Source organism: Heterodontus francisci, chromosome 17, assembly GCF_036365525.1.
Source record: "Heterodontus francisci isolate sHetFra1 chromosome 17, sHetFra1.hap1, whole genome shotgun sequence".
Classification (NCBI taxonomy): domain Eukaryota; kingdom Metazoa; phylum Chordata; class Chondrichthyes; order Heterodontiformes; family Heterodontidae; genus Heterodontus; species Heterodontus francisci.
In genome coordinates, this window is record NC_090387.1 from 4,318,438 (window position 1) to 4,342,620 (window position 24,183).

Below are 24,183 nucleotides of genomic sequence, written 5' to 3' on the forward strand. Positions count from 1 at the left end.
ATGCTGTAATATAGAAAACTGGGCAGCCAGTCTACACACAGCAAGATCCCACAAACAGCAATGCAATAATTGACAAATAATCTATTTTAATGTTAGCTGAGGGATAAATGTTGGCCAGGACACCAGTGACAACTCTCTCGTACTTCTCCAAATATCCCAGTGGGATCTTTTACATCAGTTCCGATGAAGGGTCACTGACCCGAAACGTTAACTCTGCTTCTCTTTCCACGGATGCTGCCAGACCTGCTGAGTGATTCCAGCATTTCTTGTTTTTATTTCAGATTTCCAGCATCCGCAGTATTTTGCTTTTATCTTTTACATCCCTACTTAGTTAACAGGCTATCAGTGCATGAATATTTATCGACAAGAAACCATGAGAGTTCAATATAGCATTTGAAAGGAATAAATGAAAAACAGCTAAGAATCTAGAATTAGGAAAGGCTGAGTTCAATGTAACGAGATGGAGACTGTCCACAGTAAACTGGGAAGTCTGTTAATGGGTAAAACAGAAAATCAGCAGCAGGTGCTCAAAAAAATTTAAGTGATACAGAACCAGTTTATACCCCTAAAGGGCAACAGCTCCACTTGCCAGAAAAGACAGCAAAGACAACAAGAGCAGAGACAACATAAAACAGAGAAAAGCAGACAAAAAAGGGAAAAAAAAGCACAAATCCTGGTAAATGGAAAAGATACAAAGGGCAAAGGGTGACAAAAAACTTGATACAAAAAGAGGGGCTAAAAAGAAACTTGCAAGGGATGTCAAAATCAACCCAAAACATTTTTACCGTTACATTAGGAAAAAAGAGGGCGGTCAGGAACATGGGCCCCTTGAAAACTGATGATATTTTCAATGAAAATAAGGAAATGGCAGACATGCTGAATAATTACTTTGCATCAGTATTTACAGTAGAGGAAGAGGTTAACGTGCCAGAAATCCCATGGAAACTGATGTTGAATCAGAGACTTACCAAAATTAACGTTAGCAAGATAACAGTAATAAAGAAATTAATGGGACTAAAGAGTGACAAATCCATAGGATTAGATGGTTTCCATTCCAGGGTTTAAAGGAAGTTGGAAGAACATTGCAGATGCTCTAACTATAATCCTCCAAAGTTCTATTGATTCAGGAACCATTCCTTTAGATTGGAAAATTGCACCTCTCACTCCGCTGGTTAGGAAAGATGGCAGGGAAACTAGGGAATTACAGATCAGTAAGCCTAACATCCAGTATGGATTTGTAAAGTGCAGGTCATGCCTGATGAATTTAATTACATTTTTTGAAGAGGTGGACAGGGACGTCTATGGATGTTATGCAGATTTCCAGAAGGCATTTGATAAAGTCCCTCATGACAGACTGTCAGCTAAAGTTAAAGCTGATAGAATTGAGGACAAATTATGGACCTGGTTAGGAAACTGGCTGATCGGCAAGAGACAGAATAGGGACAATGGGCAGAACTCTAATCGGCAGAACGTGACCAGTGTCCTGCAAGGATCAACTATTCACTATATTCATTAATGACTTAGATGATGGGATAGAAAGCCACATATCTAAATTTGCCAATGACAGATAGGTGGCATTATGAGTATTGTAGATGGAAGTGTAAAATTACAATTGTATAATTGATAAATTAAGTGAATAGGCAAAACTGTGGCAAATGGATTTCAATGAAGGCAAATGTGAGGTCATCCACTTTGGCCCTAGAAAGGATAGAACAGGGTACTTCCTAAATAGTGGAAAGCTACAAACAGTGAAGGTCCAAAGATTTGGGAGTCCAGGTACATAGATTATTAAAATGTCACGAACAGGTACAAAAAATAATCACAAAGGCTAATGGAATGCTGGCCTCTTTGTCTAGAGGTATAGAATATATAAGGGCGTAGAAGTCACACTTCAGCTATACAAAGCCCTGGTTAGACGTTAACTGGTGCACTGCATCAGTTCTGAGCACCACACCTTAGGAAGAGCATACTTGGTGAGCGTGCAGCTCCAGTTTACTAGAATGATACCTGGATCCCAAAAGGTCAAGTTACGAGTAGAGATTACATTACAAATTCCCTGGAATTAAGATGATTAGGGGTAATTTGATGGAAATTTTCAAGATAGTAAGGGGAACAGATAATGCAGATATTAACTATTTGCTAGAACTAAGGGGGCATAGTCTAAAAGTTAGAGCCAGACCTTTTGGGAGTGAAGTTAGGAAACACTTCTACACGCAAAGGGTGGTGGAAATTTGGGTTCTCCTCTGCAAACCAGCAACTGATGCGAAATGAATTTAGTTTTAAATCGTAGATTGGTCGAGTTTTGTTAGCCAAAGGTATTAAGGGATATGGGGAAAGGGTGACTATATGGAGTTAGGTCACAGATCAGCTACAATCTTACTGAATGGTGGAACAGACTCGAGGGAATAAATGGACTCCTCCTGTTCCTATGTTCACCTAAAGAGGCAGATGGAGTCTTGGTTTAATGCCTCTTACAAAAGAGATATAAATACAGGTTTTTTTCTCTCACATTGTTACTTATAGGATTATGTTGTGTGCAAATTAGCTCCTGCATTGCCCACATAACTGCAGTTTATTTTATTGGATCTGACACTCAGTGATGATAGAATTGCAAGTCTGTGTAATTACTGAACACTGTTCTTAAAAATCAGAGAAAATCTTTGCACTCCTCCTACTAAAGCAGCTTAGCATTTTCCTTAATGGCGTTGGATCAAGAGGACGATTCCAGCATTATTGTCGCGAATTAGTACCACCTGACAATATTATCCCCAGATAGTAAAATCCATCCTGCTTAAAGTTATCCCTTAATAAATCAAATTGGAGATGATTTCCACTGATGGAATGATCTCTCACTCTAGTTGGGGAAGTGAACATACAATAAAAGCAGCCATCAATCCTGTGCTTGTTTGTGATGCTCCCTTCAGGGGCTCAAATAAAACTTTTGTGACAAAGATGAATTACTTTGATATTACGTGCAGAGTAACTTCAAACCAAGGTTCAAGTTAGAAAAGCAGCAGCAAAAAGAATTGGGAGGAGGTTGGCATAATCACATCAGAATTTAATTTACAGCTCCTGGATTGAGCAGGTTCCTCCTTAATCTAAGAGAGATGTTAAAGAAGCTTAAAGCAGTTTGTAGCACAGATACTACATCCTCTTGACTAGCAATTGCCAAGCACTTCCAAGACCCCTGCAAATAAGGACACAATCCAAGGGAGCCCCTGCTGATGCTAGCCCTATATCAGTGTACACTTCCCCCAGACCCCACGCCTGAAAACACTGGTCTGCGCCCCAATCGCTTGCCCCAAAACCTCCACAAGTTAAAGAGTCGGCAACTCTGTACTGTCACTCCAGAGATAGGACGAGGGGAACAGGTGAATACAGTGCAGCCCAAATTAGAAATCCATTCCTACAAAACAAAACCAATTTGAACATTTCAGGCCACTGCACCTCGGGAAGGATATATTTGCCTTGGAGGGGGTACAGCGCAGATGCACCAGAATAATACCAGGGCTAAAAAGGGTGAAATTGAGGTCAGGTTGTATAAACTAGGCTTATATCCCCTTGAGTAGGATCATCCTATGCAACTAAGGATAAGGGATAAACCTTTCAGGACGGAGATGAGGAGAAATTTCTTCACCCAGAGTGGTGAGCTTGTGGAATTCGCTACCACAGAAAGCAGTTGAGGCCAAAACATTCTATGTTTTCAAGGAGGAGTTAGATATAGCTCTTGGGGTGAAAGGGATCAAAGGATATGGGGGCAAAGCGGGAACAGGTCACTGAGTTGGATGATCAGCCATGATGATAATGAATGGCGGAGCAGGCTCGAAGGGCCGATTGGCCTACTCCTGCTCCTATTTTCTATTTTTCTATCCCTTACTCTTTATTGAAATTAAGATAATTAGAGTTGCTAGGGTGGGTAGATAGAAACTATATCCTCTGGTGGGGGAGTCCAGAACAAGAGGATATAACAAAATTACAACTAGACTGTTCTGAGTGATGTCAGGAAGTAAAGGTAGTGGAAATCTGGAACTCTCCCCTCTAGAAGTTTGAGATTTTTGAGGTTGGTGTCAAACAAAAATTTCAAAACTGAGATTCATAGATTTTTGTTAGACAATGGTATTAAGAGTTATGGAACAAATGCTGTGGATGGAGCTGAGATATAGAACAGCAATGATTCAAATGAATAGTGCAACAGGCTCAAGATACTGAATGGCCTATTCCTCATAGAAAGGAGTGCAAGGCCCCACCTCAATCATTTCCCAGCCAGCTGCCTTAACCTCCCTTACTGTTCTACCACCTCCCCATCCCACCTTGTAGTTTTATAAACTCAAAAAGTTAATTTTTCAAAGGAGGTGGACATTGTAAACAAGGATCCAAGTTCCAAGGCTAATGAGTAATTAACAGGAGATTTTTTTTAAAAACAAGCTGTACAACCTTTGAACATTTGGGTTGATTATAAAGATCATGTCTGTGGTAAGAGATTCAATAACAGCTCTTACAATGAGCCAACTAAAGAAAAATTCAAAAGCTTAACAAATGTGAATTTATGATGTCTTCGAGATGTTCCAAAACACACTATATCCCACAAAATAATAGAATCACATGCGTTGGGAAATACCAATTTGCACAGCAAAATCCCTCAGTGAAATAAAGATCAGTTAACCTGTTGAATGTTTTGGCAGAGAGGGGAATGTTGGTTTTGACACAAAAACTCCTTGCTCTTTGAAAAATGCCATGGATCCTTTAACATTCGCCTGGGGCTTCTTTAGAAGCTGCACCTCTGACAGTGCAGCACTCCCTTATTACTCCTTCTTCTTTGGCCTCCTTATCTCGAGAGACAATGGGTAAGCGCCTGGAGGTGGTCAGTGGTTTGTGTAGCAGTGCCTGGAGTGGCTATAAAGGCCAATTCTAGAGTGACAGGCTCTTCCACAGGTGCTGCAGAAAAAATTGTTTGTCGGGGCTGTTGCACAGTTGGCTCTCCCCTTGCGCTTCTGTCTTTTTTCCTGCCAACTGCTAAGTCTCTTCGACTCGCCACTCTTTAGCCCCGCCTTTATGGCTGCCCGCCAGCTCTGGCGAACGCTGGCAACTGACTCCCACGACTTGTGATCAATGTCACAGGACTTCATGTCGCGTTTGCAGACGTCTTTAAAGCGAAGACATGGACGGCCGGTGGGTCTGATACCAGTGGCGAGCTCACTGTACAATGTGTCTTTGGGGATCCTGCCATCTTCCATGCGGCTCACATGGCCAAGCCATCTCAAGCGCCGCTGACTCAGTAGCGTGTATAAGCTGGGGATGTTGGCCGTCTCGAGGACTTCTGTGTTGGAGATACGGTCCTGCCACCTGATGCCAAGTATTCTCCGGAGGCAGCGAAGATGGAATGAATTGAGACGTCGCTCTTGGCTGACATAGAGCAAGGTACTGAGGACACAGGCTTGATACACTCGGACTTTTGTGTTCAGTGTCAGTGCGCCATTCTCCCACACTCTCTTGGCCAGTCTGGACATAGCAATGGAAGCCTTTCCCATGCGCTTGTTGATTTCTGCATCTAGAGACAGGTTACTGGTGATAGTTGAGCCTAGGTAGGTGAACTCTTGAACCACTTCCAGAGTGTGGTCGCCAATATTGATGGATGGAGCATTTCTGACGTCCTGTCCCATGATGTTCGTTTTCTTGAGGCTAATGGTTAGGCCAAATTCGTTGCAGGCAGCCGCAAACCTGTCGATGAGACTCTGCAGACACTCTTCAGTGTGAGATGTTAAAGCAGCGTCAGCAAAGAGGAGTTCCCTGATGAGGACTTTCCGTACTTTGGTCTTCGTTCTTAGAGGGGCAAGGTTGAGCAACTTGTCCCCTGATCTTGTGTGGAGGAAAATTCCTTCTTCTGAAGACTTGAACGCATGCGAGAGCAGCAGGGAGAAAAAAATCCCAAAAAGTGTGGGTGCGAGAACACAGCCCTGTTTCACTCAGGGTAGGAAAGGGGTCTCATGAGGAGCCACCATGTTGAATTGTGCCTTTCATATTGTCACGGAATGAGGTGATGATACTTAGTAGCTTTGGTGGACATCCGATCTTTTCTAGTAGTCTGAAGAGACCACGTCTGCTGACGAGGTCAAAGGCTTTGGTGAGATCAATGAAAGCAATGTAGAGGGGCATCTGTTGTTCACGGCATTTCTCCTGTATCTGACGAAGGGAGAGCAGCATGTCAATGGTCGATCTCTCTGCACGAAAGCCACACTGTGCCTCAGGGTAGACGCGCTCGGCCAGCTTCTGGAGCCTGTTTAAAGCGACTCGAGCAAAGACTTTCCCCACTATGCTAAGCAGGGAGATTCCACGGTAGTTGTTGCAGTCACCGCGGTCACCTTTGTTTTTATAGAGGGTGATGATACTGGCATCACGCATGTCCTGTGGTACTGCTCCCTCGTCCCAGCACAGGCAAAGCAGTTCGTAGAGTGCTGAGAATGAGGCAGGCTTGGCACTCTTGATTATTTCAGGGGTAATGCTGTCCTTCCCAGGGGCTTTTCCGCTGGCTAGAGAATCAATGGCATCACTGAGTTCCGATTTTGTTGGCTGTACGTACTACAACCTACAATATATGCACAAGTCTTAAGTGAGGGTTGAACCCACAACCTTCGGGAGTCAAGAATGCTACCATTGAGTGAAACTGATATTTTCCACACCTATACAATTGTTACGTCTGATCTATTAGACAGCTGGAAAGTGGCGTGGGTGGCTTCCACTTTTCACCTCCCAAATGACCACAGATAGCAGCTTGTTAAAAATGGTGTCCCAGAGTGTTTTAGACTCAAATAAACAGACAAATGACAGGTTTTCTCGGAGGTTAAAAATTGATAACTATATTTTTTAAACAGTTCCCAGAATGTTCGCAACCTCACTCACACAGCATTCACACACGCATGCACCTACAATAATTGATGGAGCAAAGGATAAGTTGCAATTAACGTGCATAACGTACAAGAGTCTATTGCTTAAAAAACTTGTATCTTTTGGGAGGAAACTTCATAACTGTGTTGCAGACCTGAATGTTCCTGGTCTTGGAGTTTCTGAAGCATTGTAGTCTTCTGTGGTTAAAATTCAGCCCAAAGTTGGTGGTATGAATCCTGGTTTACTTTCACAGATGGAGTGTCTCAAAGCCACCTCGTAATTTCTCTGTGCAGTGGTTGTTATTCAGCAGGGTTCTTCTGCTTAGCTGGACCGTATCTCTCAGTCTCTGGCTAGAACTGGTTTTCTGTGGTCTTTTGATCAACCCCCTGTCTCCAGGTAAAAATCCATCACATTTGAGTCTGTCAGGTGACAAAGGCCCCTCTCCTCTGGTGTGACTATTCAATGGTCCAGGATATGGAAACCATTTCTATCTTTGATGTCTGGATGGGGACCATTCTGTTACAATGGTGCTACTTCACACCTATTCATCTTGGTTTGGGCTGTGAAGTCAGTCTGTCTAGTGAACCTTTGTTAGTCCCATTCGTGTAGGTAGGAGTCATTAACTGAAATGGAAAGAAGCCTATTTCATATGTGTTTTCCCCAAAGCTAATTCAGACAGTTAATGAGTTTTGTCTTTCCAAGACGGGCTTGTTTATTGACAGTGCAGGAGGGGTTACCTGACCTCTCCATCTTATCTGTATCCTAAATGTGTCCATTTTCCTGTTGCTCAGTTTAAACTGTTGATTTTTGTTTCATAATTCCTCCAATTTATTTTATGTTTTATCACTGCTCCTCTGTGAGCCTAACAGATTAAAATCACAAGGCTCTGTACTGATCAGTTAAACTGACGATTTGGAGATGTGCCCTTAACACCATTAAGGACTGTATTATTGTCTCAACTGGGTAACTGGCTAGCTCCTGAGTGTAAAAGGAGTCAATCTGCAAGAGTTGGCAAACTAGCACTGTGCCAGTAATTAGCTTTAATCATTCAGTTATGCATTAGCAGACCTAACAATATAATGGAAGAGCAAAGACTTTTAAAGTGCACTTACTGGCTAATTCCATCAAATGAGGCTTCTCGGGTGGTGTGCCCGCTATCTGTGTTCACGCCACGCTGAAATTATAAAAATAAATATATGTCTAATTTCACATTTACTGAATACATCCACAGCTCAATAATCATAGGGGCAGGGGGAGGGTGAGGGGATAATTGAAGCCACTGGCTTCTTACTTTCATGTGGGAGATAAAAAGTAGAGTCTGTAAAAATAGAAATGTGGCATTTTGCATAATTAGGAAAGATTTATTTGGCCAGTAGCCCGGGATACAAACTATCCTCTATCAGCCACTGCATTACAATTCAGTAAACACCATTGGCCTCAGGTCCTGGTAACTACATCAAGATATCTCCATTCACACAGCAGTGCTGATCTCATCTACAAGTTCCCTCTGCAAACCCTTCATTATAATTCCATTAGTGGGATCCACATCCAAATTCAACAGACCCACATATAAAATGGCTGGCTGACAACAACATTACCCTGATTCAGACCCTCTCTTATATTTGAAGATTTATAGCTGCGATCTTTCTTGTAGGATCTGTCGAGACTGAAGGGCCACAGGATGAGCAGCTACCAGGAACTCAGTCCAAAGCAACACCACCTGGGCACAAGAGAAGCTCCTCGACAACTCCCAGAGGTGTTAACCGAACAAGGTAAATAGGCCCAAGCTCGACGGTAATCCACACTGACCCGTTGGTTATCCTGTTTGTCACACTGCACAGGTACGTACCAAGGTGAGGAGCACGTCTGGCTGCAGCTTCTTCAGCACCTCAGCTACCTGTAAACACAAAGCATTTCTGTTATGGCCCAGGTAGCACTGCTGAATATATGCAACAGCGGTCAAGAAAAGGCAGACTTGCATTTGTATAGCCCCTTTGACAACATGATATCCCAAAGCACTTTACAGTCAATGAAGTAATTGAGACCTGTAGTCACTGTTGTAATGTAGGAAATGCAGCAGCCAATATCTCACAAACAGCAATGTCGTAATGACCAGATAATGTTTTTTGAGATATTGAATGTGGGATAAACATTGGCCAGAACAAAATAGTGCCATGAGATCTTTACTCACTGAGGAGTAGGAGGGAGGGGGAGGGCTGGAGACTGAGGCGACGGTTACTGCAGCAACCACTAACTAGGGGATCTAAACAAAAAAAAGCTTTGCATTACAAACGACAGTTACAAAATGATATAAAACTGGAGTAGAAAACTGTACACAGAGATGCTACATCAACAAGTGCTGTTATTGAGATTGCCAATTAAATCAGCACGCCTCTTGTCTCCCTCACTCAGCCTCCTCCACATTTGGAATGTCTTCGAGATGTCAGGTTTTGGTATCGTAAAGGAAACCAACTCAGTCCAATGTGAAACAAAAACAAGAAATGCTGGAATCACTCAGCAGGTCTGGCAGCATCTGTGGAAAGAGAAGCAGAGTTAACGTTTCGGGTCAGTGACCCTTCTTCGGAACTGCCAGTTACTTGCCTCAGAATTTCCAGTCAACGGTAACTACCAGGATGTTGATAGTAGGGGATTCAGTGATGGTAATGCCATTGAATGTCAAGGGGAGATGGTCATTGCCTGGCACTCGTATGGCGCGAATGTTACTTGCCACTTATCAGCCCAAGCCTGAATGTTGTCCAGGTCTCGCTGCATATAGGCACAGACTGTTTAAGTATTTGAGGAGTTGCGAATGCAACTGAACACTGTGCAATCAATCAACGAACATCCCCACTTCTCGCTTTATGATAGAGGGAAGGTCATTGATGAAGCAGTTGAAGATGGTTGGGCCTAGACATCCGAGTGTGGGGGTCTGGAGGAGATTACAGAGATAGGGAGGGCCAAGGCCATGGAGGGAATTGAAAACAAGAATGAGAATTTTAAAACCAAGGTGCTGCTTGGCTAAGAGCCAATGGAGCTCACTGGGCACAGGAGTGTCCAGAGAACGGGACTTGGTACAAGTTATGACACAGGCAGCAGAGTTTTGGATGACCCCATGTTTACGGAAAGTAGTACAAGAGCGGCCACCCAGCAGTGCATTGGAATAGTCAACCCTGAAGGTCACAAAGGCATGAATGAGGGTTTCAGCAGATGAGCTGAGGCAGGGGTGAAGTCAGGCAATATTAGAGGTACTTTAATTCGACTTGGGGCCCTACACACTGTTCCATTGAACATTGACCATGTACTTGGGGAACCACTTACAACAGTTACTGATGATGGTGCGAGGGAGTCACATTGAGAAAGCACAGCCATTTAACCAGAGTGATTAGTAAGTCACTATTTTCAATTCAGCTACCTCGCACCATACAATCATAGAATGTTTAAGGCACAGAAAGAGGTCACTTGGCCCATCGTGTCTGTGCCAGCCGAAAAACGATCCACCTATTCTAATCCCACCTTCCAGCAGACTCAGTAATTGCTCTTCTGTTACACACACCCATTACCCAAGTCCCTGTCTTGTTCCACGGCTCCCAACTCTCCCCATTGTTCTCTGGTCCTTTTCATTACAAACCTTTTCCGACTCCAAGCAAATGCCCTGCATCCCACTGACTGTCTTGCTGCCCCAACCCACTCCATTAATGGCTGGTGTTAAATAACATGCCCCCATCCTCTTTCATCCTGATGCTAGCTACTTATGACTTCCTTCAAAAGCTTAATCACCTCTCATCAGTTTTCTTTAACCCCTCCTTGTGACTCTTGTCATTTTCATCTGAGAACATTTTCACTACTACCTTTGCTTACTCCAACTCATTACTTCCTAGGACCTCAAAACTCAAAGCTTCCACTTTCCCTTCCAAATATCTACAGGCTTTTAAATAAAACTCAAGTCTGACATCACCCAAACAGCGCTATTCCCTCCACACCCCATTACCTCTTTTTTCCCACTCTTAAAACTTGGCAATGATCCTTGGTTTGAGCTGAAAAATGAACCAGCAGTAACAGACTTGCATTTAGATTGTGCCTTTCACAAACTCAGGAAGCTTCAGAGTGCTTCACAGTCAATGAAGTACTTGTGAAGCTTAGACACTGCTGTCATGTAGGAAACATGACAGCCAATTTGCAACAAGCTCCCACAAACAGCAAGGACGACCAGATAATCTGTTAATGATGTTAGTTGAGGGGTAAATACTGGCTAGGACACTGGGGCAAACTCCCCTGTTCCTCGTTGCATAGTGATCTTTTGCATCCAACTGAGGGGCCTTGGTTTAACATCTCACTGAAAAGAGGAAGTGTAGCACTCCTTCAGTACTGTGTCTGACTTGGGTTCAGGCAGCAGGATCAGTGACTGGAAGTTGCTGCTGAGACGAAGCAGGAAACTTAACATCTTTAACAGTCCAGAGCAGCTGCCATAGCAGCTTTTGGACGTACAGTATGAGAAAAGTGCATCACTGAAACGTAGAAAAATAATCTTCCCTCCTTGGAAAATGGCACCAGTGTAATAACATCTTAAACGTTTAACATAGCATTATTTCAAGCAGCAGTGGGAGTGAATGGGAAGGGGGTTTGCTCAGTACGGATCAGCACAAAGGGCAGATTTCTACTTGAACACCTTTATTACCATAATAAAAACCAAAAAGTCTCAGACTGTCACAAAAACAAAATACTCTGGACGATGGAAATCTGAAACCAGAACAGAAAATGCTGGAAATACTCAGCAGGTCTGGCAGCATCTGTGGAGAGAGAAGTAAAGTTAACATTTCAGGTCAGGGACCCTTCATCAGAACTGGCAGGTGTAATACCTGCCCTTTTACCTCCTCGCTCATTATCCAAGGCCCCAAACACCCCTTTCAGGTGAAGTAGCGATTTACTTGTACTTCCTTGAATTTAGTAAACTGTATTGGCTGCTCACAATGTGGTCTCCTCTACACTGGGGAGACCAAACGCAGATTGGGTGACCGCTCTGCGGAACACCTCCGCTCAGTCCGAAAACATGACCCCGAGCTTCCAGTTGCTTGCCATTTCTTTCCCCCCCCCCCCCCCACATGCTTACATCTCTGTTCTGGGATTGCTGCAGTGTTCCAGTGAACATCAACGCAAGCTCGAGGAACAGCATCTCATTTACTGATTAGGCACACTACAGCCTGCCGGATTGAACAGTGAGTTCAATAATTTCAAAGCATGATGGGCCCCCTTTTTTTAGTTTTACTTTGTGTTTTTTATTTTTATTTCATTTTATTTTATTTTAGTTTGTTTCATCATTACACTTTTTTTAAAACCATGTGCCTGCCCACTTTTTTTGTTTTGCTTTCGGCTAGGGCTTTCATTATTGTCAGTTAACACCCTATCTGCACTAACACTGTCTTTCACCATGCCATTAACACACTTACACACTTTTTGTCTTCGCCCCATGACTTCCTTGTCAGTTATTCTCTGTGACCCCCTGTCCTGTCAACCTTCCCTTTTGTTCTCTTTTGCCCCACCCCCACTTTATTTGCTCAAAACCTTTTACATTTCTAACCTTTGTCAGTTCTGATGAAGGGTCACTGACCTGAAACGTTAGCATCTGTGGAGAGGGAAGCAAAGTTGAGTATTTCCAGCATTTTCTGTTCTGGTTTCAGATTTCCAGCATCCAGAGTATGTTGATTTTGTGACAATTCTTCCACCAGATTCCTGGGCTGCAAGAACTTGCTCCACTTTGCCAGCTTTTCACAGGTCCCTTTCTACTTCCCTACTCCCCACCCACCACTTCTATTCACACACTGTCTTGCACAGAGCAGTAATTTAAGTGCTACACATGGGAGCATGGAGCATGTTCCAACATCAGCACCTTAGAAACCTCTTTACTGTCACCAAGTTAAAAAAAATTCTCAAGATGCTGCGGGCTGGGGGGGGGGGGGGGGGGGGGGGTGTGAAAAGAGAACTGTATGGTCTGAAGAACAGTGGAGAATATTTAAAGAAACATTTAACGAAATACAGAGCAAGTATATACCCAAGAGCAAAGAGCTCCAATTTACAGAAAAAACAGCCATGGACAACTGAAGAGATTAGGGATAGCATAAAACAAAAGGCTTACAAAAATGCAAAACGCAGCACAGATCCGACCGAATGGGATCGATACAAAGACCAGCAAAGGGTCACAAAGCAGCTTATAAGAGCTACTAAAAGAGATTACAATAGGAAACTTGTAAGGGATATCAAAATCAATAAGAAATTTTATAGTTACATAAAGGGAAAACGGGTGGTCAAGAGTAATGTATTCCCACTAAAAGCTGAAAATGGAGATATTGTCATTGATAATGGGGAAATGGCAGACATGTTGAACAATTACTTTGCCTCAGTATTTACAGTTGAAAAGGAGAATAACTTGCCAGAAGTCCCGAAAAAATTAATAGCCGATCGGGGACAGGGACTTCATACAATTAATGTAAATGAAACATCAGTAACAAGGAAATTAATGGAATTAAAGAGTGAGAAATCATTCTCGAGTGTGTGAGGCACGCCAGAGACACCAGGGAGAGGGGGGGGGGGGACACACTAGCGAGCCAGGGAGCACTCATGCGCCAGAGAAAAAGGCTAACCTCCTCACCACCATCTCCAAGCTTACGCTGGCCTGCACACCCCACCCCTGTTACGTAGTTAACATAATTCCAAATTTTTCAACTCAATCTCAGTTTAATTAGTAGGTATAGAAGATTCTTATAAAATACAGACACATTCTAACAACCCATGAGCCTGATTACAGAGCAAAATGCCATACACCCAGAAGCAACTGATATTCAATGAGCTGTTAACCCACAGCAGTGAAAATATCCATTCAATCTGACCTGTTAAAGAGAAATCATTCAGTGATTAGCACACTGAATTAATACAGAGCTCTAAAATAATCCTTCTCGTTTAGGATTACTTGTGGAACGGAAGGCAGTGATTTATTAAGGTACCGACAGTGATATTTCTGAACATCTTTTTGGAGAAGGGCACATCTATAAGATCCAGCATCAGAATAAAAGGAGTAGTAAGAAATACTGCAGCTGCTGGAAATCTGAAAGAGAATGTTGGAAACACTCAGGTCAGGCAGGGCCTGTGGAAAGGGGAAATCCGTTAATGTTTTCAGGGCATTGAAACTTCACCAAAACCTAGCAATGTAACTGATGCATGGTTTATAAGGAGTAACAGAACCAGGGGACATGGGGCAGTGAAAAATGACACCCTCCCACCCCCACCCATTGGCAGATTGGGATTCACATCCCTATATACCTTCACGTGGATCGGACTCAAATTTTATCAGACTTTTGAACTATAGGAGAGTCAAGGGTAACGGGGAACAGGCAGGAAAGTGAAATGAGGACAAGATCAGATCAGCCATGATCTTATCCAATAGCGTAGCAGGCTTGAAAGGCCAAATGGCCTCCTACTGCTCCTATCGGGCCTGGTTACTTACCTTCCGGGAGCCGAGCAGAGTGGAGTGACCTGCAAGGAGAATCACCGACCAAGGAGAGGATAAACACAGACGGTCCAGGCGCGCCGGAGTGTTTGAAACAAACAACAACGCTGACATCACAGGAGATCATAGGGCGGCACAGTGGCGCAGTGGTTAGCACCGCAGCCTCACAGCTCCAGCGACCCGGGTTCAGTTCTGGGTACTGCCTGTGTGGAGTTTGCATGTTCTCCGTGACCGTGTGGGTTTCCTCCGGGTGCTCCAGTTTCCTCCCATAGCCAAAGACTTGTGGGTTGATAGGTAAATTGGCCATTGTAAAAACTGCCCATAGTGTACATAGGTGGTAGGAGAAATTGAGGTAAGGAGGGGATGTGAGGGGGAGAAAATGGGATTAATGTAGGATTTGTATAAATGGGTGGTTGATGGTCAGCACAGATTCGTTGGGTCGAAAAGCCTGTTTCGGTGCTGTATCTCTCTGACTCTATGAAAGCTGCAAGGTGATTGGTTGGTGAGTCACTGCTGTTAGGAAATAGCTCTAAATAGCTGGTTTAGTAACTAAGGTAAGAAAAGTCTAGTTTTTTTTCATATATAGTAAATAGTGTTTTTGAGGGAGTTCATTAGTAACAAGGACCAGGGAAGAAGGGCCCTAGAGTAATTGATATTAAGATCTTCCAAAAGGTTTAATTTAAAGGGTTAAATCATGGCAGGAGAGCTCAAAGCCGTGGTGTGCTCCTCGTGCTCTATGTGGGAAGCTGGGAACAATTCCAATGCCTGGGACCAGCATGTGTGCAGGAAGTGTCTCCAGCTGCAGCTCCTGGAAGCCCGGATTTCGGAGCTGGAGCGGCGGCTGGGGACACTGTGGAGCATCCACGAGGCGGAGAGTATCGTGGATAGCACGTATAGAAAGGTGGTCACACCGCAGGCTCAGACCTCACAGGCAGGAAGGGAATGGGTGACCACCAGGCAGAGCAAGAGGACTAGGCAGGCAGTGCAGGAATCTCCTGTGGCTATTCCCCTGCAAAACAGATATACTGCTTTGGATACTGTTGGGGGGAATGGCCTCAGGGGAAGGCAGCAACAGCCCAATTCGTTGCACCACGGTTGGCTCTGCTGCATAGGGGAGGAGTAAAAAGTGTGGGAATGCAATAGTTATAGGGGATTCAATTGTAAGGGGAATAGATAGGTGTTTCTGTGGCCGCAAACAAGACTCCAGGATGGTAAGTTGCCTTCCTGGTGCTAAGGTCAAGGATGTCTAGGAGCGGTTCCAGGGCATTCTGAAGGGGGAGGGTGAACAGCCAGTGGTCGTGGTACACATTGGGACAAACGACATAGGTTTAAAAAAAGGATGAGGTCCTAAAAGCAGAATATAGGGAGTTAGGAAGTAAGTTGAAAAGTAGGACCTCAAAGGTAGTGATCTCAGGATTACTACCAGTGCCACGTGCTAGTCAGAGTAGAAATAGCAGGATATATCTGATGAATACGTGGCTGAAGAGATGGTGTGAGGGGGAGGGTTTTAGATTCCTGGGACATTGGGACCGGTTCTGGGGGAGGTGGGACCAGTACAAACTGGACGGGTTACACCTGGGCAGGACCGGGATTGATGTCCTGGGGGAGTATTTGCTGGTGTGGTTGGGAAGGGTTTAAACTAAAATGGCAGGGGGATGGGAACCTTTGCAAGGAGTCAGAGGAGGGGGGAATCAAAGACAAGAACAAAAGACAGTAAGGGGAATAAGAAAAGTGATAGGCAGAGAAATCAAGGGCCAGAATCAAACAGGGCCACAATGAAAAATAGTGGGAAGGGAACAAGTAATGTTAAAAAGACAAGCCTTAGGGTTTTGTGCCTTAATGTGTGGAGTATTCACAATAAAGTGGATGAATTAATCGTGCAAATAGATGTAAACAGGTATGATATAGTCGGGATTAGAGAGACATGGCTGCAAGGTGACCAGGGATGGGAAATGAACATCCAGGGGTATTCAGTATTTAGGAAGGACAGACAAAAAGTAAAAGGTGGTGGAGTTGCATTGCTGGTTAAAGAGGAAATTAACGCAATAGTGAGGAAAGATATTAGCTCTGACAATGTGGAATCTGTATGGGTAGAGCTGAGAAACACTAAAGGACAAAAAACGTTACTGGGGGTTGTATATAGACCCCCAAACTGTAGTGGTGATGTTGGGAATGGCATTAAACAGGAAATTAGAGACGCATGCGATAAAGGAACATCTGTAATTATGGGTGACGTTAATCTGCATATAGATTGGGCAAATCAAATTAGTCACAATACCATAGAGGAGGAATTCATGGAGTGTATACGGGTTGGTTTTCTGGACCAATACGATGAGGAACCAACTAAAGAACAGGCCATCCTAGACTGAGTATTGTGTAATGAGAGGAGAATAACTGACAATCTAGTTGTGAGAGACCCCTTGGGGATGAGCAACCATAATATGATGGAACTCTCCATCAAGATGGAGAATGACGTAGTTGATTCTGAGACTAGGGTCCTGAATCTTAGTAAAGGAAACTACGAAGGGATGAGGCGCGAGTTGACTGTGATGGATTGGGAAACGTTACTTAAAGGGATGACGGTGGATAGGCAATGACAAACGTTCAAAGAGTGCATGGATGAACTGCAACAATTGTTTATTCCTGTCTGGCGCAAAAGTAAAATGGGAAAGGTAGCCAAACCATAGCTTACAAGGGAAATTAGAGATAGCATTAGATCCAAGAAAGAGGCATATAAATTTGCCAGAAAAAACAACAGACCTGAGGATTGGGAGCAGTTTGGAATACAGCAAAGGAGGACCAAGGGATTATTAAGAAGGGGAAAATAGAGTATGAGAGCAAGCTTGCGGGGAATGTAAAAACTCTCTGTAAAAGTTTCTATAGGTATGTGAAAAGAAAAAGATTGAAGACAAATGTAGGTCCCTTAGTCAGAAACAGGGGAATTTATTATGGGGGAACAAAAAAATGGCTGACCAACTAAATGCATACTTTGGTTGTCTTCACAAAGGAGGACACAAATAACATACCAGAAATGTTGGGGAACACAGGGTTTAGAGAGAGGGAGGAACTGAAGGAAATCAGTATGAGTAGAGAAATGGTGTTGGGGAAATTGATGGGATTGAAGACCGATAAATCCCCAGGGCCTGATAATCTACATCCCAGAGTACTTAAGGAAGTGGCCTAGAAATAGTGGATGCATTGGTGGTGATCTTCCAAGATTCTCTCGACTCTGGAACAGTTCCTACAGATTGGAGGGTAGCTAATTTAACCCCACTATTTAAAGAGGGAGGTAGAGAGAAAGCAGGGAATTATAGGCCAGTCAGCCTGATGTCAGTAGTGGGGAAAATTCTAGAGTCCATTCTAAAAGATTTTATAGCAGAGCACTTGGAGAACAGTGGTAGAATCGGACAGAGTCAGCATGAATTTACGAAAGGGAAATCATGCTTGACAAATCTACTAGAATTCCTCGAGGAATTAACTAGTAGAGTTGATGAGGGGGAGCCAGTGAATGTGGTTTATTTGGACTTTCAGAAGGCTTTCGACAAAGTCCCACATAAGAGATTAGCATGTAAAATTAAAGAGCATGGGATTGAGGGTAGTGTATTACGATGGTTAGAAAATTGGTTGGCAGACAGGAAACAAAGAGGAGGAATAAATGGCTCTTTTTCCGAATGGTAGGCAGGAACTAGTGGGGTACCAAAGGGATTGGTGCTAGGACCCCAGCTATTCACAATATATATTAATGATTTCGATGAGGGAACTAAATGTAATATTTCCAAATTTGCAGATGACACAAAACTGGGTGGGAGGGTGAGTTGTGAGGAGGATGCAGAGAGGCTTCAGGGTGATTTGGACAAGTTGAGTGAGTAAGTTGACCTGGGTGTTCTCGTACACCAATCGCTGAAGGTAAGCATGCGGGTCCAATAGGCAGTAAAAAAGGCAAATGGTATGTTGGCCTTCATAGTGAGAGGATTCACGTACAGGAGAAGGGATGGCTTGCTGCAATTATACAGGGCCTTGGTGAGGCCACACCTGGAATAGTGTGTAGTTTTGGTCTCCTTAACTGAGGAAGGATGTTCTTGCTACAGAGGGAGTGCAGCGAAGGTTTACCAGACTGACTTCTTGGATGGCAGGACTGACGTATGAGGAGAGATTGAGTCAGTTAGGATTATATTCGCTGGAGTTCAGAAAAGTGAGGGGGGGATCTCATAGAAACCTATAAAATTCTAACAAGACTTGACAGGGTAGATGCAGGAAGGATGTTCCCGATGGTGGGGTAGTCCAGAACCAGGGGTCATAGTGTAAGGATACGGGGTAAACCTTTCAGGACTGAGATGAGGAGAAATTTCTTCACCCAGAGAGTGGTGAGCCTGTGGAATTCGCTACCACAGAAAGCAGTTGAGGCCAAAACATTGTATGTTTTCAAGAAGGAGTATAGCTCTTGGGTCGAAAGGGATCAAAGGATATGGGGGGGGAAAGTGGGAACAGGTTACTGAGTTGGATGTTCAGCCATGATCATAATGAATGGCGGAGCAGGCTCGAAGGGCTGAATGGCCTACTCCTGCTCCTATTTTCTATGTTTCTATATTTCTGATGTTCTCATGTCTGTAATGTTCCTGTGAAGCACCTTGGGACATTACTATGCTAAAGGCTCTGGAAATGAAATAGAAAGATCTGTAAAAAGATTGTGTAAGTGGTGATGATTAAATGGTAGAAGTGATAACAGCACAAGACAAAAGGAGGCACAATGAGAGCAATAATGCATCCAGAGGGTGTGTGAATAGTTAAAATTTGGGGGTGGGTGCAGCATGGCGATACAGGCTCCAGTAGCCCAGGCAAAGAGTGAGAATGTCCAGAGTGTAGACTATCTTGCAAAACTTTGGACCCCAATCACCTGCTCACAATCTCCAGATTGTTTTTTTTTAATTTGCAGAAAAGGAGAAAAGAACCAAGGTAAACACATGGCAAAACAAGAAACACGGCCATTTATTTAAGAAAAAGTCAGGCACTGAACTTCCACTAATCCAGAGCTCATGATTTGATTTTAAACTCAGGTTCTCTGGAGACCTTCCGAGAATGAAGCTCTTTGATGCAGAATCACATACGCTCATTTGACAGAAGTCTGTACACCATCTGTCAGTTGTGTAGAATCATGAAAGATTTAATCTGACTCTGGAACACGTCTAGTGGGACTTGCAAGGCCTCAGGTTAGGTATTTGAAACTCTTATACAGCTTAGTTTCTGGGAGTTATAAAGTATAAAATCCCATGTTTAAAATAAATCAAGTTTGAAGAGACACTACTTACGTGTTTGGAAAATGCACAGAACTTTCCCAACTAACTCAATGAGCATCATTACATGACATATCAATGAAGTTTCAAGCAAGGTAATTTAGGCTATTTAGCCTGTCAATTTAATTCTCCATCCACTCCCACTTGGACCTCGACCTCCAACACTATTCCAACAAAGCTCAAGGAACAGCACCTCATCTTTCAATTGGTCACTTTACAACCTTCCAGACTCGCTGACTTCAACAATTTCAGATCACTGCCCCCATTTTTTCAGGCAGAAAGTGTTGATGATTTACACCTCCTCTCGACACATCTTTTGTTTTGTTACTTGCCCCATTAACATCTCCTTTTGCCTTACACCATCATCTCCTTTGTCATTTAATCTCTCCTGCCTTCCATCCTATCACAGACCTTCCCTTTTGTTCTTCACCTCCACCCCCCCCCCCCCCAAACCTTTTCCCTGCCTCTATACTTGTTTAAAACCTGCTGCTTCTTCCAGTTCTGATGAAAGGTCACTGATCTGAAGCATTAACTGTTTCTCTCTCCACAGATGCTGCCAGACCTGCTGAGTATTTCCAGCATTGTATTTTTATTTCAGATTTCCAGCATCTGCAGTATTTTACTGTTGTAAGGTGATTTAGGAGCTAGTCATAGCCGAATGGGCAGCACTCATCTTTAAGGCAGAAGGTCGTGGGTTCAAGTCTCACTCCAAACCCAAGAACATAATCCAGGCTGATAGTGCAACGTTCCCTCAGTATTGCACTGGGACTGTCAGAGGAGCCGTCTTTCAGAGGAGGCATTAAACTGAGGCCCTGTCTGCCCTCTCAGGAGGATGTAAAAGATCCCACAGCCACTATTTCAAAGAAGGGCAGAGGAGTTCATAAAGCATACAGTAACCTGAGCTTTATTAATAGGGTCATAGAGTACGAGAGAAAGGAGGTTATGTTGAACTTGTATACAACTAATTCGGCCTCAGCTGGAGTATTGCATCCAGTTCTGGGCACCGCACTTTAGGAAGGATGTGAAGGCACTGGAGAGAGTACAGAAAAGATTCATGAGAACAGTTTCAGGGATGAGGAACTTCTGTTATGAAGATAGATTAGAGAATGTGGGACGCTTTTCCTTAGAGAAAAGGCTGAGAGGTAATTTGATAGAGGTATTCAAAATCATGAGGGGTCTGGACAGAGTAGAGAGAAACTGTTCCCATTCATGAAAGGATCGAGAACGAGAGGGCACAGATTTAAAGTAATGGGTAAGAGAAGCAACAGTGGCATGAGGAAAAACATTGTCACCCAGCAAGTGGTTAGGGTCTGGAATGTGGTGTGGTGGAGGCAGGTTCAATTAAAGCATTAAAAGGGGAACTAGACTATTATATGAAAAGGAAGAATGTGCAGGGTTATGGGGAGAAGGCAGGGGAGCGGCATTCAGCGAATTGCTAGTTGAAGAGCCGGTGCAGCCACGATGGGCCGAATGGCCGCCTTCTGCGCTGTAACAATTCTTAGATTGAGTTCTCCCTGGCCTCCTGGGCAATAGTTAAGACTTGAACCAACATCCGCTGGGTCATTTATCTCATTGCTGCTTGAGAGAGCTTGCTGCGAGCCAATTGGCTGTCTACATTACAACAGTGAATTCAAAGTACTTTATTGGCTGTAAACAGCTTGAGACTGTTGTAGCTGTGAAAGGTTCTATATAAATTCAAGGTGTTTCTAATGCATTTTTACACACTGATGAAGTATTTGAATAACCCGAGGATAAGGAGTGACTGGTCAGGAATCAGTGTCAGTTCACCAGTTAGTGATGTACCAGTGTCAGCCATGTTGTCTCAACGATAGACGACACCCTCCATGGTAGAACAGACAAACACCTGATTTACAAGTGTGGAGAAGGATGTGTTAAGGCAGTTGGGAAAGTGAACAGATTTGGATGGACAGCTAGGGATGCAAACTTGGAGAGGCCATTCCTAAATTATATCCAGTCTTGGTCAGATCAGACTGGAGATTTGACTATTGTCACAGAAGGATATTAATAAAATGATTTCCAGTTACTCTAAAGGCAAAATCCATGAAACACAGACTCTGGGAAATGAGTTAGATTCAGACTAAATCAAGAGTGCTTGAGACAATGGAGGTTTGTTGAAAGCACTCTAGCCCATTGTGTTATGGTGCCCCTTCTACGAAAAGGCATTGAATAGGAGCCCCCACCGAAGAGGGCAGTAAGCAGTGTGATTGATAGCTCGCTGGCCAATCCCCAGACACCAAACTGGGAGTGGAGCAGAGGTCAAACCTCTAGTTTCATCTCCCCCCCCTTGCCCTACCATTGGCAGCACCCTGTAACTGTCTCCTCCTCAACCCCCCCACCTTCTCAGCTACACTGGGGGAAAACGAACATTGATTGGGTGATCACTTTGCTGAACGCCTTGTTCAATCCATAAGCGAGACCCGAAGCTTCCATTTAAATTTTCCACCCCATTCCCAGCTCTCTGCCTTCAGACTCCTACATTATCATTGACCTGAAATATTAACTGTTTCTCGCTCTCAGATGCTACCTGACCTGAGTATTTTCTGTTTCTATTTCAATTTCCAACATTCACAGTATTTTGTCTTTGTATTAATTATTTAGCGTTCACTCCTATGCTTTACTTCACACATAATCCAGAAGAAATCAGAGAAACACCAGGTTGCTAGGTGATGAATAAATCAGTAACACCCCCACACTTTTTCACAGCTGCAACTGAACTCAAGATCCTTTGAATTAAGTTCTCCTTACTTTGCTGCATTCAGTACTATCTGATGATAGCCGAATCTCTTCCATAAATGGATTGTTTTTAACGCTGTATACCTGCCCTCCATCTCTTCCTCCCCTCACCTCCAGTTAACTGCTCTCAGACTTCGGGATCCAACCAACTTGGATGAGGTGCCTGGTTCTGTCCCAGCAATGTCTCACTCCCCTGCCCCCATACCCCCAACACCCAACTCCTCGATAAAAAGCATCAACACTGTTCAGAACATCCCACAGTTGAGATGCAAGCTCAGCACTAAAGTGAGTGAGGAGAAAAGGGAAAGGACGCAAGTAGGAAGCCAAATCTTCTCTCCTCCCCCACACCCCCAACCCACAAACCCTACTCCATGGCACTTCAGAGTTGATGCTCAACATTGGGAAGGCGGAATATTACTGTACTCTCTGCACCAACTACATCTCCACCCAACTGTCGTCCCAGGCTGGATCCTTATTCAACACAGTTTGGTTTCTGATTCATTACCCGCTCAGCCACAAAGTCTGCCTACTTCTGTAACACAACCTTGTCTCTATGCCGCTCCCAAGCTGCTGAAACCCTCATCCATGCCTTTTGTCAGTTCCAAACTCAACAATTCTAATGCTGTCCTGACCAGCCTCCCATCCTCCACTCTGTAAACATCACTTCTGTCAAATCTCTAACTCACACCAAGTCCCATTCAACCATCACCCTTATGCTCTGACCTATACTGGCTCCCACCTCCTTAAAGCCTTGAATTTAAAACTCTCCCCCCTCGGTTTGTCTCTCCACGGCCACCCCCTGTGCTCTATTTGTAATCTCTTTCATCTCCCCTCCCCACCAAAAATTCCCCTTCTCTAACTCTAGCCTCTAGATCTTCTCTGAACAGAAACTTCAAAAGCTTTTGTCACCATTGGACATACAGACTTACATCACAAGCGTAGTGAACTTCATCCACGGAGTACTTCTTTTTGAAGTGATCACGGGAGTGAATCCTTTGAGAGAGAGAGAGAGAGAAGATTGAGAGTATTAAGTAATACCATTCCTTTAAAAGCATCTGAATTCTGCCCTCCTGCCCAATTCCTGTTCCCACAAGCTTCCTCCTTGGAGCTGAGACATTGGATCAGGTGTCGGCTTCCTGTTTCTCAGTGGGCACCTGTTCAGCTGTTGCAGTAGCTGCGGAAGAGGGGGGCAGCAGAATTTCACTCCACCCATAGGGCAGGCATTTCCCATTTGGAGCCTCTCTGGGAATGGTTTTCCTGGAGTATTTCCCCACTCGTCCACAGGTAGTTATAGGTGATGATCCCCAGCTGCTCCTGTGATCGAGCAGCTGCGGCAGTCCCAGCTGATTCCAAACCTGCATTCTGCTATTTCTCATCATAAAACCTTTCCATAAGACACCAGTAATCACATCTCCTAGTCTCTGTAAGGGACGCTTTTATTGAAATACAGGATTTTTAAAAAAAAGTCAAAGAGCCAAAGATTGCTTGTAAGAACATCCTTGCATAGAATATTATTAATTAGCTAAAGACACTTGCCAATTATTTTTGCAGAGTCATAGGGTTATACAGCACTGAAGCAGGCCCTTCGGCCCATCGTGTCTGTGCCGGCCATCACGCACCTAACTATTCTAATCCCATTTTCCAGCACTTGGCCCATAGACATGTATGCTATGGCGTTTCAAGTGCTCATCTAAATACTTCTTAAATGTTGAGGGTTCCTGCCTCTACCACCTCTTCAGGCAGTGCGTGCCAGATTCC

The 24,183-nt window shown here is 43.9% G+C and overlaps 1 protein-coding gene across 1 annotated transcript in view; it reads right to left on the minus strand.

The window, feature by feature from the left end:
- pepd (peptidase D) overlaps positions 1-24,183 on the minus strand; it is a 180,574-nt gene that overhangs the window by 125,939 nt on the left and 30,452 nt on the right. The window contains exons 4-6 of the mRNA XM_068049026.1: positions 23,355-23,418; positions 8,732-8,779; positions 7,995-8,056 (exon numbers count right to left, since the gene is read on the minus strand). Of these exons, the coding sequence (XP_067905127.1) occupies positions 7,995-8,056; positions 8,732-8,779; positions 23,355-23,418 (174 nt within the window). The remainder of the gene's footprint in view (positions 1-7,994; positions 8,057-8,731; positions 8,780-23,354; positions 23,419-24,183) is intronic.